Source organism: Phasianus colchicus, unplaced genomic scaffold (assembly GCF_987193195.1).
Source record: "Phasianus colchicus unplaced genomic scaffold, bPhaCol1.hap1.1 HAP1_SCAFFOLD_56, whole genome shotgun sequence".
NCBI lineage: Eukaryota > Metazoa > Chordata > Aves > Galliformes > Phasianidae > Phasianus > Phasianus colchicus.
Window position 1 is genome coordinate 145,678 of NW_028325233.1, and position 15,024 is coordinate 160,701.

Consider the following 15,024-nt stretch of genomic DNA (forward strand, 5'->3'; position numbering starts at 1 on the left):
GGTTGTGCCGCACTCAGTGACATCTCTGTGTCTGCTGTAATGAAAAATAGCCTTAAATATGACAACCCCTTTTCTGGACAGTGCTCCTTGAAGACTTTGTCTGCAACACTGTGACCTCCCTAATGAACAGTTCAAGCCTTCAGGATTTGAGGGAAATGGCTTGTTAGGTCTTTCTGCACTGTAGTGAGCCCCACAGCGTGTGTGGTGTCCATGAACTTCAGGCACTGAGAGAAGACTGCTGTAACCAAATGATGAAGGTGCATTTAAAATGCTGTCCAGAAATGTTGGAGAGTGTTGGAGTATTAATTGGTCCCTGTGGGGCCATTACCAACAAAGCCTCCCCATAGCTGTGTTAGAGCAGACAATTGGAGGCCATGATCATAGGCAAAGGCCCTGTGCAGGTGCTTTGAGGTTGAGAAAGCCCTTGGTTTGTCTGATGCAACAGAAGGGTAGGGCCATCGCTGCAGCCTCTGGGAAGGGTGGTCCTGTCCCTCACTGATGGCCCAAGGCTCTCTTACGGTCAGTGGGATGTGGGTGTGGAGTGTCCTGTGAGGGAGAATGATAGGACAACTACTGGGCTCCCCATAGGGCTGCAAGGCAGCAAGGAGGCCCCCGTGGCACGAGGACAACACGTGCCCTCTTGAGCCTCAGCAGCAGATACAACTGCCACAGCCTAGAGGACAAAGACCTTGGTTTTCTGTCGGGGCCCTCCAGCATTGCCAGTGCTGTTACACAGAATCACAAAATGGCCTGGGTTGGAAGGGACCTCAAGGACCATCAATCTCCAACCCCTCTGCCACATGAATGGCCACAAACCTCCACATTTCATACTAGATCAGGCTGCCCAGGGCCCCATCCAACCTGGCCTTGAACACCTCCAGGGACGGGGCATCCACAACCTCTCTAGGCAGACAGTTCCGTTTCTGGCACGAGAAACTCAAATCTAACAAGCAGGGACACTGCAGGGGTTGGTGGCACTGTGGGTGTTGGGATCAGATGCCTCACTCTGCTTCGAGGAGAAACGTGCAAATGAAGAGTAGGTACCCATTCGTGTGTGTAAATTCTTTCAGTACACTCGGAGGCGAAGCGATTTGCATTCCTGGTCCACAAAAGAAATCCTGTAGCACAGAAAAGGCACCTTAGCCTTGCGTATGAACCACTCAGCACTCAGCTCTGAGCAGAAATGAAACAAATATCTCACGTCAATCTGAGCAGATCAGATCCTGGCACAGCCCTCAATTTCGGGGAAGCTGGTAACCCATTTACAAGTAAGGCTGTTCTTGAGACACTCTGTAAAAGAATTAAGAATAATTAATTGGTATCGTAGTCCAGGCCGAGTGGCTTATAGTAGACTCCCGCAGTGACGCCCACTTTAGTTCCCTGTCCCTCAATCCATACCCAGAGACTTTCAACCATGTCATTCATTACTAACTGTAAGCTCCATTCCATCCAGCCCACCAGTACACGCAGCAACCCCATCCCATCTCACCTGCCCTGCATCTCCGCCCTAGAGAGCCCAGAGCCATCCATCACACACAGCACACTCCTCACAGCACCATTCCCACCATGTCTCACTCATGCTGATGATGCTGCAGCACACAGATCCTCCAACTCTGGATGCCTACATGAAAAACAAGTAACAAATAACAGCCTTGCACATGGGCACCCGGGGGGCTGGTTGTTCCCTCTTAATGCAACTAAACATGACGTGTGACAAACCATGAGGGGAAATCCACCATTAAGATGATTTGTTCAGGATAAAATAATGGAAAAACAGCTTCATTGTCTCACCAAAATCAACTCCAATTCCTGCAAGCTGCATTCCAAGCACAGCAAATGAGAAGGCCCTGCTGCAGGAGATGCCAGACACACCTTCCCAAGGACAAAGCAAAAACCTTCAAGCTCAAAAGGGATCACTTGCAAGGCAGGCATGCACTGGAGAGCACTCTGATATCTCTGTGCTCTGGGGATGAGCAGCTTGTGCACCGCGTGGGTTTGCATTGCCTTCTGCTCCCACCACCTCCAGAAACTTGGGATGGTGCACTGAGGAAGAACAAGCTCAGCTTTTTGGAGTTTTATTGCAGACAAACAAGGCTTGGCGTCATACAGCCGCTCTGACCAGCTGATTAAAGCATTCAAGAAGAGCAGCAGAACCAATGTGCAGCACAGTTAGGAAGGATGATGGGGCTGTGTGAAAGAAATGCCCTCCCAAAAGCAAGCACTGGGCTGGAGGAGGCACCAAAACCAAATCCTGCTTGCACCTTTCCCTCTCTTCATTCCACGTGCTGACATTTGTTTTCAGAACAAAAACAAGACCACAGTGAAGAAAGCTTCAGAACAACTCAGCTACTTTATTCACCCCCTTCCCTTTCCACTACAAATGGTTCTCAGAAAACCTCCAAGAATCACATTACTGCTCTCCTGACCCTTCTCCCAGATTCATCAGAGCACTCACAGATCACTGAGAGCAACACATGCACAGACACACAGAACATCCCTACACTGCCGCTTCTCCTTAGGAAATGGCATCAAAAAGCTGCTGGCAGGAAGAGCAGAAGAGGAAAGCGGGCATGGTGAGAGAACTGCTTAGGGCAGCAAGGAAAGGCCATCTGAAGCTCCTGGCTTAAGTCCCTTCTGCAGAGGGTGCCAGTGATGCACCAGAAACACCACCTGCAGGGCCAGCGAGGAGCTCTGCCCTCTGCACAAAGCCCTTCTCACACTTAAGGCAGTTCTAAGGCTTCCAGCCACGTGAACTCACTGGTGCAGGCACAGATTGGACTTCACCCAAGTGCAGACACTCCGGAACCTCAGCAGGTTCCAGCTGTGGCCAAAGCTCTTCTTGCAGGCTGCACATTTGCAGGGTTCCTCACGTGGATACACTGGTGTGCTCCCAGTTGAGCTCCCAGCTCTGGACAGACCTCTTCCTGCAGTCAAGGCACTCACAGGGACTCCCCTGGTTGCTTCTCTGGGGACTACTGACGGTAGAGATCCAGACGAAGCTCTTCCCACACACTCTGCAGACAGGATTTCTTCCTTCCTGGTGACATATCGGCCAGCTGAGGTCTCCTTTGGGTCCTCACCTGCTGCCCCACAGCAGAGGAGTTTCTACAGGGAAGGTAAGAGGTGACTCTCCTTGCACACAGCCCTGGCAGAAATGTGCCACCTGGCAGAGGATTTCCTGTGGCTGTGACACATCCCACCCTGGACTCTGCTTTGTATGACCACTCAGCAAAGCAACTGCAGCTGGAGGAGAGCAATATGCATAATTCTCATGGAAAGAAGGAAAAGAGGATACAGTTTGGCCACAGAGCTCTTCCTCGACTCAAGGGATTTGTAAGGTCCATCACCACACAAAGCCATAGTTGGTCACCAAGCTGGGGCTCTGGCTGAAGCTCTTCCCACGTTCATGTGTCTGCAGGCTCTGTACCTTGTGTGGCTGTGCTGGTAGGTAACGAGACTGCAACTGCTTTTGAAGGTTCCCAGCGTCTTGAGATGCTTCTACAGCCTGCGTGCGCTGTGGATGTGCTGGTGGATGTTGAGACTAGACCTGCGTTTATAGCTCTTCCCACGCTCAGGACACTGAAAAGGTCTCTCCCCTGTGTGGATGCGCTGGTGTTGCTTTAATTCAGAACTGCCCCTGAAGCTCTTCCCACACTCAGGACACCGAAATGGTTTCTCTCCTGTGTGGATGCGTTGGTGGGAGGTGAGGTGGGATCTCCTTTTGAAGCTCTTCCCACAGTCAGAGCACTTGTATGGACTCTTTGTTGAGCGTATGCACTGGTGGTTAATGATGCTGGAATCTTTTTCAAAGCTATTTCCACACTCGGTGCATGGATTCTGCTTTTTCTTCTGGCACACAACCTTGCTCCTGGGTTCTTCAAGCTCCTCTTGACCTATGTTGAAGTCCAGTGGGATGCTTCCTGTCTTTCGCAGACACTTTCCCTGTGACTTCTTGATGTGCTCACCCTGACCTTGCTCCAGGCCTCCTTGGACATCCCTTCTGATTTCTTCCACACAGGCACTACTGCATCGCCTTTCAGCCACACCACTTTCCTGCTGATCCTCCAGTATATCTGTAATCCCGATTCCTGCTGGATGAAAGAGGAAATCCAGAAATAGCACACAGTGCCCAAAATAAAACACAGAGATGGCTCTTCCTGCCCCAAACCTCTTCCCTCCACCACCTCACCTGGGCTGAGGTCTCCTGGCACGGCCTCAGGGCTACGCACATCTGGGATCCAGGGCTCTTCTCCTCCTTCAAGCAGGGAGATCACCACGGGTCTGGGGGCTGCAAGTGGAGCTTCAACGAGAGAAACAGGGGAGATGAGAACATTTCCATCCTTCTGGCACAGTGCCTGTTCAACAGCTCCACTCTGTGTCCCTCCCCAGGGAGAAACCACACTTTGGGCCTGAATGATACTGGCCCACAGCTTCCTTTCGAGCAAAGAATGCTTTCACAACTCTGAAAATTATGAAGGAATGTTTTCTTTAAAATTAAATTGTGAACGGCCTGTTTCTTTTCTGAAAATATATAAATGACCAAGGCATCAAAATGTCTATGGCAACTGAATGCAAAATCCTACATGGTAAAGGAGTAACCAGGGAGTCGTGTATGAGCCGGAGCTGGTAGCACCGTGCAGCGCACCGACAGAAGGGCTGGTTTTCTCCCTCCTGGATGATGCCCGCGTGCCAGCACCGACCCTGGGGCGTTTATGAGTCTGCCGTGCATGGTAATCCCTCCTGAAACTCACGCTTCTCAGTATTTCCTTTGTTGCTGTCGTCGTTATCAATATGTAACTGCACAGCTATTATTCTAGGCCCTGCCTGCAGAGGCTCATTCTGCACAGCCAAAGGTGCCCTAACGAGGAGGAAAGGCAGCAAAGCCCTCACCCAGCGAGGCCACGCACTGGTACGTCTCCAGCATCACGTCCCGGTAGAGCGCTCGCTGCGCAGGGTCCAGCAGCGCCCACTCCTCCCTGCTGAAATACACGGCCACCTGCGCAAAGCTCACGGGCTCCTGCAAGCAAAGAGGCTCCTTGCTGGGAACAGCCAAGGCCCAGGGAAGCAGCTTGCACAGGACACAAACTCCTGTCCCAGCCACTTCTCTGGCCCCAGCACACACGTGCTGCATGAGGGCACCTCCCTCTCCCCCGGCATTCGCATCCCTCGCCCCTCGCCCTCTCCTGCCTGCTTCCCCCAGCCCCTACCTGACACGGATGTGCTGTGGCCATCTGCTGCTCTCCTGCAGGTGAGATGATCACGGCCAGAAGGAAATGTCGAACTGGAGCCTGCAGGGACAAGAGAAATGGCAGGGGAGCTGTGACGGAACGCAGCAGTCCCTGTCCCAGCCCAGCCCTCCACAGCCCATCTGCAGGACACTGCCTGGGCGATGGCACAGCAGGCCTTGCACAGGAACACAAGCAGCAACAGCACGGGCAGCACTCTAGCTACAGCTGATTACAAATCACACAGCTGACTCAAACTGGGGGGCAGAAAGCACTGACACCCGGTTCAACAGCTGAGGGTACATGAACTGTATGCCTAAAGGCAATGCAGAGCAATGAGTCAGTCATCTTACCCCTAAACAGGGAGCAGCCCAAGCGCCCCTTGAGCCCTCCTGCACAGCATTGGGTGCACAACAGGAGCTCCCCACAATCAGGGATGTCTCTTGAGGTCACACCTGTACAGAGATCCCTCTCAGCTTGATGTCAAGACACCTTGCTGACACAGACCTTCTTTAAGAGACCCAACATTAGTTTCGAGCTTCCTGAGCTTCTAAGGGGTTGTGTTACAATGAATATCTGAAGGTAATCATAGAACTATACAAGGGCCTGGGTTGAAAAGGACCACAGTGACCACCTAGATTCAACCCCCTGCTGTGTGCAGGGTTGCCATCCATCAAACCGGGCTGCCCTGAGCCACATCCAGCGTGGCCACGAATGCATCGAGGGATGGGGCATCCACAACCTCCCTGGGCAACCTCTTCCCGTGTGTCACCACCCTCTGGGTGAAAAACTTCCTGCTAATATCCAACCTGAATCTCCCCTGTCTCAACTTAAAACTATTCCCTCTTGTCCCGTCACTATCCACCCGTGTAAGCAGTCGATCCTCCTCCAGTTTATGCGTTTCCCTCAAGTCCTGGAAGGCCACAATGAGGTCTCCCTGGAGCCTTCTCTTCTCCAAGCTGAACGAGCCCCGCTTCCTCCTTGCACCAAGAATGCCTCGGAGGCTGCATTTCCCTCCTCTCCCCCCCACCAGGGGGCGCTGCTCCCCACTCAGCTCAGCACGCACCCTGCGCTCACTTCCAGGGCCCGTTCTCAGCAGCGTGCGCCCTTTGCACCGGGCAGCCTGGGCTGCGCTTTGCTGACGTGCTGCTCGGGCGGTTCTCCACGCGTGCTCCAGTCAGCCCGCAGGCTGTCAGCTTTCCAGCGTCTATCACACGGCCCAGTGCCGGAGCTGGCGCCGATGCTGGACGTGCTCAGGGCCCGCAGCTGAGCGCTAAAGGCATCTGCGGCTGCCGGGACAGCCCGAACAAAAGCCTCGGGAGGGGTTTGCACGAGTGCTGCAGCCCTCCCCAGTCCCTGCCTCGAAACGGCGTTCACCTGGAAGAGAAAAATGCCTGCAGCTCCTCTGCACGAGCCACGAGGGGCACCTACCTCGGGTGCGGAGCAGGCTGCTCCCACCTCTGGTGCAGGCAACCGGGCTCCTGGGAGTCGCTCCTGGGAGAGCAGAGGATGCCGAGTGCCCGCAGCCCGGAGCTGGCCACAGGACGGCCTTGCTGCACCTCCTGCCATCGCGGTGCTGCCCGGATGGCTTCCAGCCAGGCTCTGGCCGCTTCGGCACAGCCTCAGGTGCCGGGCAGCAATTCCCACAGCGAGCACGCCCCGAGCCGGCTGCCAGGCCGTGGGCAGTTTCACAGCTCGTTCTCGTGGCACATCTGCAGCCGTGGGAGAGAGGGGAGGATGGGGGCTGTTTTGTCACGCTAATGAAGCGTCGCTCTCTGCTCCGTCCCTTTGCTGCCTTTGCTGGGGACATTCGCACATCCTTGGGGTCACACATTCCCACGTTGCTGTCCTGGCGCTCCTTTAACTCCTCTCACCCGTGAGCAGGTCCCAGAAGAGGCAATCTCCGGCTGCCCTGCTCTCGAGGGCAGCATCTCCCTGCAGCTGGCTCACTTCCTCACTGAGCGCTGCCCATGGCACTCATGGCACGTTTCTACTCACTGAGCGAGTGACTTCTATTGCTAACAACTTCCTATCCTGCTTTCTCAATTCGGTCTTCTCTGCAAGGCATGAGCATGGTTAAGCTCTCTGTGTACGAGGGCCAGCTCTGCTGTTCACTTATGTAGATCTACTGACTTTAAGGTCACCCAGAAGGAACCGCCCTCGGGGTAACCGGGGGTTTGTGTCCGGAGAAGACTGCTTCCTTTTCTATTGCATTTTCTGTGGGGCAAAAGTGGGCTCCAAGTTTCACTTGGCAATGTTTAAACTCTACACATCTTTCTGCAGGGGATGTTCCTCTGAACTTTGCCGTGATCACAGCCGCATCTCTTTCCTTTGTGCTGGTAACCCAGCTGCACGCATGAGCAAAATTATTTCCTCCGCTCACATCAAAATTTTCTAGGAAGCAATGGTTTTGTAACAAAAGGGCCAGTATCCCTATGGCAGAGGAGGTTAACACATCCTCTTCTGACTCTGCTCTTGAGAAGAAAAAAAAAAAAGAAAAAGAAAAAGAAAAAGAAAACAAACAAGGAAGCTAACAAAGAAGCCCACCCTAGTCTAGTCTGGGACATGGTTCACCAGATTCTTCCAAGTGTTCTCACTTCTGTCTCACTCAAGGCTAAACAGAACTTCCATATGTGTGGAAGAACACAGATCATGGCCTGAACAGGATGACTTGTGGAAAATCAAACTCCATAACCACAAAGTGGTTATAAAGCAGGTATATTTTGAGTTACAGCACTGCACACACACGCTGGGTACTGAGGGAGTAGCCTCTCCTAACATGCACACCGTAAAAGGACAGTTTAAGGATATCTATAGAGACAAGTTACACATATGCAAGAATAGGAGAGGATATTACGATTGATTCTAAGAAAGGAGGCGTAGATTATTCTGATATTACCCTTAGTATAGGAGGAGATATTCACTGGTTCCAAGAAGTTATAATATTCTCCACCCCAACTGCTGAGTTACTGTGGCTTGCAGCTCTTATTCCTTGCTGTAGTGGCACAGCAAGGAACCAGTAAGTGAGCACGAGTGCCTGGAGCGGTGCGAGAGATGCGTTCCTCGGCTCACCTCCCCCTTCTCCAGGCTGCTGCTAGGAAGGGTAAGTCAACCCCCGTCTGACGTCCCCCCCGAAGCGTCTGCGTCACTTTTTCTGCTCTACACCTCCTTACCTAGTACATAATTCCGAAACAATTCTAAAGAAATAGTCCCACATCAATTCCCCCCTTTTCTACAATCTAGCAATTGTCACATCGCTAGATGACACCATTCTCACCTCAGGATTTATGAAGAACGCCCTGCTTTCCATCTTTTAGTGTATCTTATGCTGTTTCCATTAAACATACTCAAGAAACAATGTAACAACACATACGAATATTCCAAGAAAGAGTAAGACTACACAAGCCTTGAAGAGTTGCTTTAGCCAGGCAAAGCTCGGTAACCAACTGGTTAATCAGCTCCACAGTTCTGTAAATCCAAATGAGGTGTTATCCAAAATAACTTGGTGGATCACCTGAATTTATTCCCATAGTTTAGTGTGCACATCTGTTTCTTTTCTTTGAGTTTCATCAGTTTTGATTGATTATAGCGTACACCCCTCCTTCTTTGGCCGTCAGGAGATCAAGAGCCATTCCTTTCTGCAATACTACTTGACTAAGAGAAGATACCTCTGTCTGCAATCCAAGTATAGCATCCATAGTTGAGTTCTTGATTTCCCTAATGTAGCTGCTATACTGATAATTGCCTTTTCTGATTCACTTACTCCTAGTCTAGGAATAAACCATCCAATAAAACTACGGAACCCAGAGGGCCTGTCTATATGGGGGTTATTACCTGCTTCACCCTTTTCCAAGAGGTTCTCAGTATCCCTGGAGGAGGCGCTGTTCCATTGAAGCACTAAGTATCCTCCTCATAATGTCCTTTCTAGTTCTCAGGAAGGGTCTCACATTGAGGCCTGTCTATAGTTGTATACTGAATTTAGGTCCTTTTTCCTATTGTCGTGATTTTATTTGCACACCTACGCCTACTTCCTGCTCCACCCATAGTGTCCAATTGGTGGAGGGAATCCCACACTGAGGGATTTCCATTCCTCCATCTCTTGGTAAGGCTGTACATATCCAACAATCAGTGAGCTTTAGGCTAACCGCTAGTGATATTTGAATAGGTGATTTCACACCAGGCTAAAGCAAGTGCAATCTATAAACACATTCTAAACTTACTGTCTCTTAATCCTTAGCTCCAATGGTCCAGTCTTCTTAATATTCCACTGGGGTTGAAATGTCTTCTTAACTCACGTGTAGCTCCACAAGCTTGCTCTTTCACCTTGATTGCTGTATATAATATGATATGATATGTTCCGGAACCCCAAATCCTGGAATTATCTCTTGTAACAGTACTTTAGTTACTCCCTGCACCTTGTTGGTCCTGCAAGGGAAAAACCTCTGGCCAACCTGAAAAGGTGTCTGTTAATACCAGCATATACCAATACCCCCCTTTTCTTGGGAGTTCAGAGAAATCAATTCACCATTGTTGCCCAGGATAAATTCCCTTCCCTGTTTGTCCCAGGGCACCCTGGGGCCTGTTCTAGGATTACTCTGTAAACAGATCTCACATTGCTGTGTTACCTGCTTAGTGGTGGTGTATAAATTCCAAGCCACAACCCATTGGCTCAAGTATTTATACAGGGTCTCGGTTCCCCAGTGAGTTTTCCTGTGCTCAGCCATGATTATGGCCCATAATAGGGAGGTGGGAACTATTATCTTGTTTTGAAGCCTGCACCTCTGTGTCCTCTGTTTCTGAATGCTCTCCAAGCCCCCTCGATTAGTTTATCCAGGTCCTGTATTTTGCTTCCTTTACTCTGTGTATCGCCGGGAGAAAAGAAGGACATTCTTGCTCTGATTAGCAAAAGACCTTGGGAGATGTAAACAAGTTCAGCAGAATGAAGGGAGAAAGCCGAAAGATTGTAACTATCTGTGCCAGACTGAGCCTCTCGACGTGATCACGAGGCGTCCAGCTTGTGCACCTGGCACGGGAGTGAGCAGATGCTATCAAGGTCAAGCTGACCAGTGGCAAACCTGAGGTGGCTGACAGAGGTGAGTGGCCTGTGTGCCACGGGATGGCACAAGAGGGACGAGCCCAGCTCTAGTGCCATCTCCTTCAGGGCAGGATGGAAGATCCAGCACTGCCGCATGCAGCAGGAGGGTCACAATTCATAAGACACTTGACCAAGAGCATATTGTTCAAGTTCACTGTACACAATAAAAGTTTTTGTTCTGCACGAACAACAGAGTCTGTGTCTAATTGCCACAGGTAAACCTTAGTCTGCTTTGCCCTCCTCAACCTGAATGAGGACCTCTGGATAGGATTTAAAAAGGGCATAGAGAGTTTTTACCAGTATTCCATAGTTGTATATCCATACGCAACACCACCTTGTCATCCCTAGGAAAGTCCGGAGCGCCTTTGCTGCTTGAGGTTCCACAGTCTGGCAAATCACTTCCTTCCTTGTTGTTCTCTAGGGTTTGGAATCCAGCAGCAATTTCGTAACCCAAGGTTACTTGTGGCCACGCCATCTGGGCTTTCTGTGGAGAAACTCAATAGCCATCAAGTCCGAGAAAGTTTAGCAGACTAATTGTCCTTGCTATGCATACCTCCTTTGTTGTGGTAGCTATCAGAAGGCCATCCATGTGCTGTGACAGGGTTCCTTGTCCTGGGGCCGTACCCATTGCTCCAGTCTTTGGCAAGTTGGTTCCTGACTTTTCAGTGGGACTTTTGTTTGTTTGTTTGTTTGTTTTAACCTCTGGAAAAGTGCTGTGCATGTAAGTTGTGTTGCTCTTCCTGAATCAGGATTCTCCCACTCAAAGGTAAACATGAGCTGATTCTCTGGACTCAATGGTGGACAAAAAATGGCATCTTTTAGGTCCAGAACGGCAAACCATGCCAATTCACCTGATAATTTTGAAAGCAGCGTGTATGGGTATGCTACCAATGGGTATAAATCCTACACTATTCTATTGATGGCCCTTAAATCTTGTGCTCACACTCCAGTAACAACCCGAATTTCTGAAAACTGTCAATTATTGGCTGGATTCCTTTCCCATCTCCGAATTTGAGGGGGTACAGTTTAATCCAAACCGGCCGAGCTCCCTGCTTTATTCTGATTGCTAGTGGTGCTGCATTCTTAGCTCTTCCTGGGGTCTCTACTACCCACACCCCAGGATAGACTTGATCACTTCCTTTGTCTGGGATCCTGGTCCCAGCAGGGGTAGTGATCAATGCTAAACTAAGCACCTCCATTAACTGTTCTTCTTGTACCTTACATTCCAATTTTCCTTTCAACTTGATTTCAAGATTCCAGTTGTTCTGATAAATCTCGCCCTACTAAAGGCTTTGGTGAATTTGGCACCTACAAACATTTGTGTATCCCTACCTGTTCACCTACACTAAGTTAAGGGTTAAGAAAGTAAACTTCCTCACTTTTGCCAGTGTCTTCCCTTACGGTTACAAATTCACCACTCACTGGAGTATTTAACACCCAATTAGATGCTCCAGTTACTACAAATTCCACACTTTGCTGCAATTCCTTCCTCAGCTTAATCTTCTCTACCCTTGACTGTTACTGCATCTGTTACCAAATCCAGCGCCTCTTTTCGCACTAACTGCTTTCCCGTTCAACAGGGGCAGAACCCTCTTGGGCCCTTCCAGCTCTCCCCCTTCAGCTCTTCCTGAGGAGATCTCTGGGTCCTAGAGCCCTGCTCTCAGCTCCTCCCTTCCTAAGGCTTCCCGTGCTAACACTGGGATATCAAGTTTCCCAGGTCTCTGCAGATGAAGGCTATTTGTTCCCAGCATCTCATCTCCTGACTTCGCAAAAACAATATTAACTGCTAAATGGTCATCGCCTTCCAACCACCACTGATTACAATTTTTAATTAAAGTTTTCTTGCTCACGGGGCCCCCAGGCTCTCCAGCAATATCTCAGGTGGAATTTGCCTGGGAACTTCCTTTCCCTGTGTTCCTCCATACTTAATTTCATTGATTCTTTATTGTTCCCCAAAGTCCACACCTTATAGCTCGTAAGTTACTGTGACCAAATACATACTCCTCTTTAAACCCCAGTCCACAACGCCAACCAAAATGCCAGTTTCCTCTATTCCACTGTAATTCCTGGGCAGTACTACAGGTCAAGGCTCTGATAACAAATACAGGGTTAAACAAATATCCAACTAAACTCGATTCCCACGTTCACACCACTCACACCTTGGATCCAAAGGTTAGCATTCACACTAGATAGCAGCCGCTTATAAAGTCTCGTTGCTGGGTAATGGAGTCTGCCTACTTCCCCAGGGCACAGGAACACCAAATTCCCTGGGCACGAGCTATAACCAATGTCTCCCAGCAACAAGAGCACTTGTATTGTAAATGGAATTCCACAAGCAATAATTTTATAACAGAAACACTTATCAATCACAAAGATAACAACAATGAAAAACCAGTTTGGACATTTACTCGTTACATGATCCTACCAGGCCCCTTCCTGGCAGCTAACTGCAAATGCCCCCCAGCGCATTTTTGTTGCGATGATTTCTCCAAAGTATTACAAAGCTTACATTCCCGAGCGCATTATAGCCTCAATCTCAGGGTGCCTTGCAAGATTTCACCTCGGAATTCTTGAGATACCTCCCCAAGTGGGACCCTGCTCTCAAGGGTTGTGCTCCCACACCGATCTGCATCACACAGCCTATAGCTGTGGATCCACCCTCTGGGGGAGCACCCTCGCTCCTTCACCCAAATGGAGGACATCTCCTTAAGACATACGGGTCCCTGTACCTGTAACGTACCTGGTCCATACCAGGGCTCTTTCTCTGCCCCACAGTGGATGTGTGGGCCTCGAGAGTTATAGCATAGCCAGCCCTCGTACAACAGAGAGCTTAACCATGCTCATGCCTTGCAGAGAAGACCGAATTGAGAAAGCAGGATAGGAAGTTGTTAGCAGTAGAAGTCACTCGCTCAGTGAGGAGAAACGTGCCATGAGTGCCATGGGCAGCGCTCAGTGAGGAAGTGAGCCAGCTGCAGGGAGATGCTGCCCTCGAGAGCAGGGCAGCCGGAGATTGCCTCTTCTGGGACCTGCTCACGGGTGAGAGGAGTTAAAGGAGCGCCAGGACAGCAACGTGGGAATGTGTGACCCCAAGGATGTGCGAATGTCCCCAGCAAAGGCAGCAAAGGGACGGAGCAGAGAGCGACGCTTCATTAGCGTGACAAAACACAGCCCCCATCCTCTCTCCCACGGCTGCAGATGTGCCACGAGAACGAGCTGTGAAACTGCCCACGGCCTGGCAGCCGGCTCGGGGCGTGCTCGCTGTGGGAATTGCTGCCCGGCACCTGAGGCTGTGCCGAAGCGGCCAGAGCCTGGCTGGAAGCCATCCGGGCAGCACCGCGGCGGCAGGAGGTGCAGCAAGGCCGTCCTGTGGCCAGCTCCGGGCTGCGGGCACTCGGCATCCTCTGCTCTCCCAGGAGCGACTCCCAGGAGCCCGGTTGCCTGCACCAGAGGTGGGAGCAGCCTGCTCCGCACCCAAGGTAGGAGCCCTTCGTGCCTCGTGCAGAGGAGCGCACGCTTCCTGCCCCCTGCCAGCAGCGGCGGGAGGGCAGCGGGGAGCGGCACCAGGCAGGGCGGAACCGGCGCTGCTGTAGCCCAGGCGGGAGCCCGGTCCCGGCTCCAGCTCCTGCCCAGCACGGCAGGTTTGCTGGGCCAGACGGGCTGCAACGAGGGGAGCAGCGGTTCCCAGGCGTGTTGCAGCCCGGCTTGGGCTCCGAGAGGCACAGGAAGGGGTTGGAGCTGGGACAGTGAGGAAGTGAGCAGAGGAGCTCAGCGTGCTCTGCTGCCCGGTTGGCTCTGTGTAACGCAGCCCAGCCGGGAGTGCGTTTCTCCCTCTGGGCCACGGCAGACACGAGATGATCCCGCTCCACAGCTCTGCACGCATGGATTGATGGCAGCTTTCAACTCCTCCTTTGGAGTGTCTGAATGGGAAGCCTCCAACGGGGGAATTTCCACTCCCCTCTCTCTCCCCGGCAGCCCGCAGTTTCCCTTCGGGGACCCAGCAGGCAACATCTGCCTCTAGCGGCCCTTCCAGCGTTCCCTTCTGTGCGCTTAGCGCCGGGCTGACGGCTCACCTGGGGTCGTGCAAACCCCTCCCGAGGCTTTTCTTCAGGCTGTCCCGGCAGCTGCAGGTGCCTTTAGCGCACACCAGCTCCGGCACTGGGCTGTGTAATAGACGCTGAAAAGCCGACAGCCTGCGGGCTGACTGGAGCACACGTTGTGAACGCGGCCGAGCAGCACGTCAGTAAAGCGCAGCCCGGGCTGCCCGGTGCAAAGGGCGCACGCTGCTGAGAACGCCCCCTGGAAGTGAGCGCAGGGTGCGTGCTGAGCTGGATGGGGAGCAGCGCCCCCTGGTGGGGGACGAGGGAAATGCAGCCGCCGAGGTCCAGCCCAGTCCCCAAGTGTGGGGAAAGCGCATTTCTGGAACGTAGGTCTCACCCTATATGACTACATGACCCACATGACTATGAGCTACTTTATAGCTCCTTTTGTATACCAGAGGCTTCCTCCCGCTTTGTGAATGGATTTGGCTTAGGTGAGGCTAAGATGTGTATTACAGTGTTAGGTGAGGGAGCTGTAGAGCTAGGGACAAAAGAACGTGGCATGATGCACGTGAAATGATTTGCTTTAGGGCATTTCATCATTGATGACAGTCCAAAAAGCCCACCCAACAATCTCTCCTCCTCAAAATTAAGACACTTGCACTTA

General features: G+C 51.6%; 1 protein-coding gene across 2 annotated transcripts; it reads right to left on the reverse strand.

The window, feature by feature from the left end:
• Positions 1 to 2,331: 2,331 nt before the first annotated feature.
• On the reverse strand, positions 2,332 to 14,788 carry LOC149911832 (zinc finger protein 621-like). 2 transcript variants are annotated; one of them, XM_090133240.1, is made up of 5 exons: positions 14,391 to 14,788; positions 5,208 to 10,974; positions 4,891 to 5,017; positions 4,190 to 4,300; positions 2,332 to 4,091 (listed from the first exon to the last, which is right to left on the reverse strand). In XM_090133240.1, the coding sequence occupies exons 2-5, from the start codon at positions 5,229 to 5,231 to the stop codon at positions 3,499 to 3,501; spliced, it is 855 nt and encodes a 284-aa protein (XP_089989366.1). In that variant the 5' UTR covers positions 5,232 to 10,974; positions 14,391 to 14,788; the 3' UTR covers positions 2,332 to 3,498. The 2 variants fall into 2 exon arrangements, with proteins under 2 accessions (XP_089989366.1, XP_089989367.1); XM_090133241.1 differs by lacking the exon at positions 14,391 to 14,788 and adding an exon at positions 13,061 to 13,867.
• Positions 14,789 to 15,024: the final 236 nt, after the last annotated feature.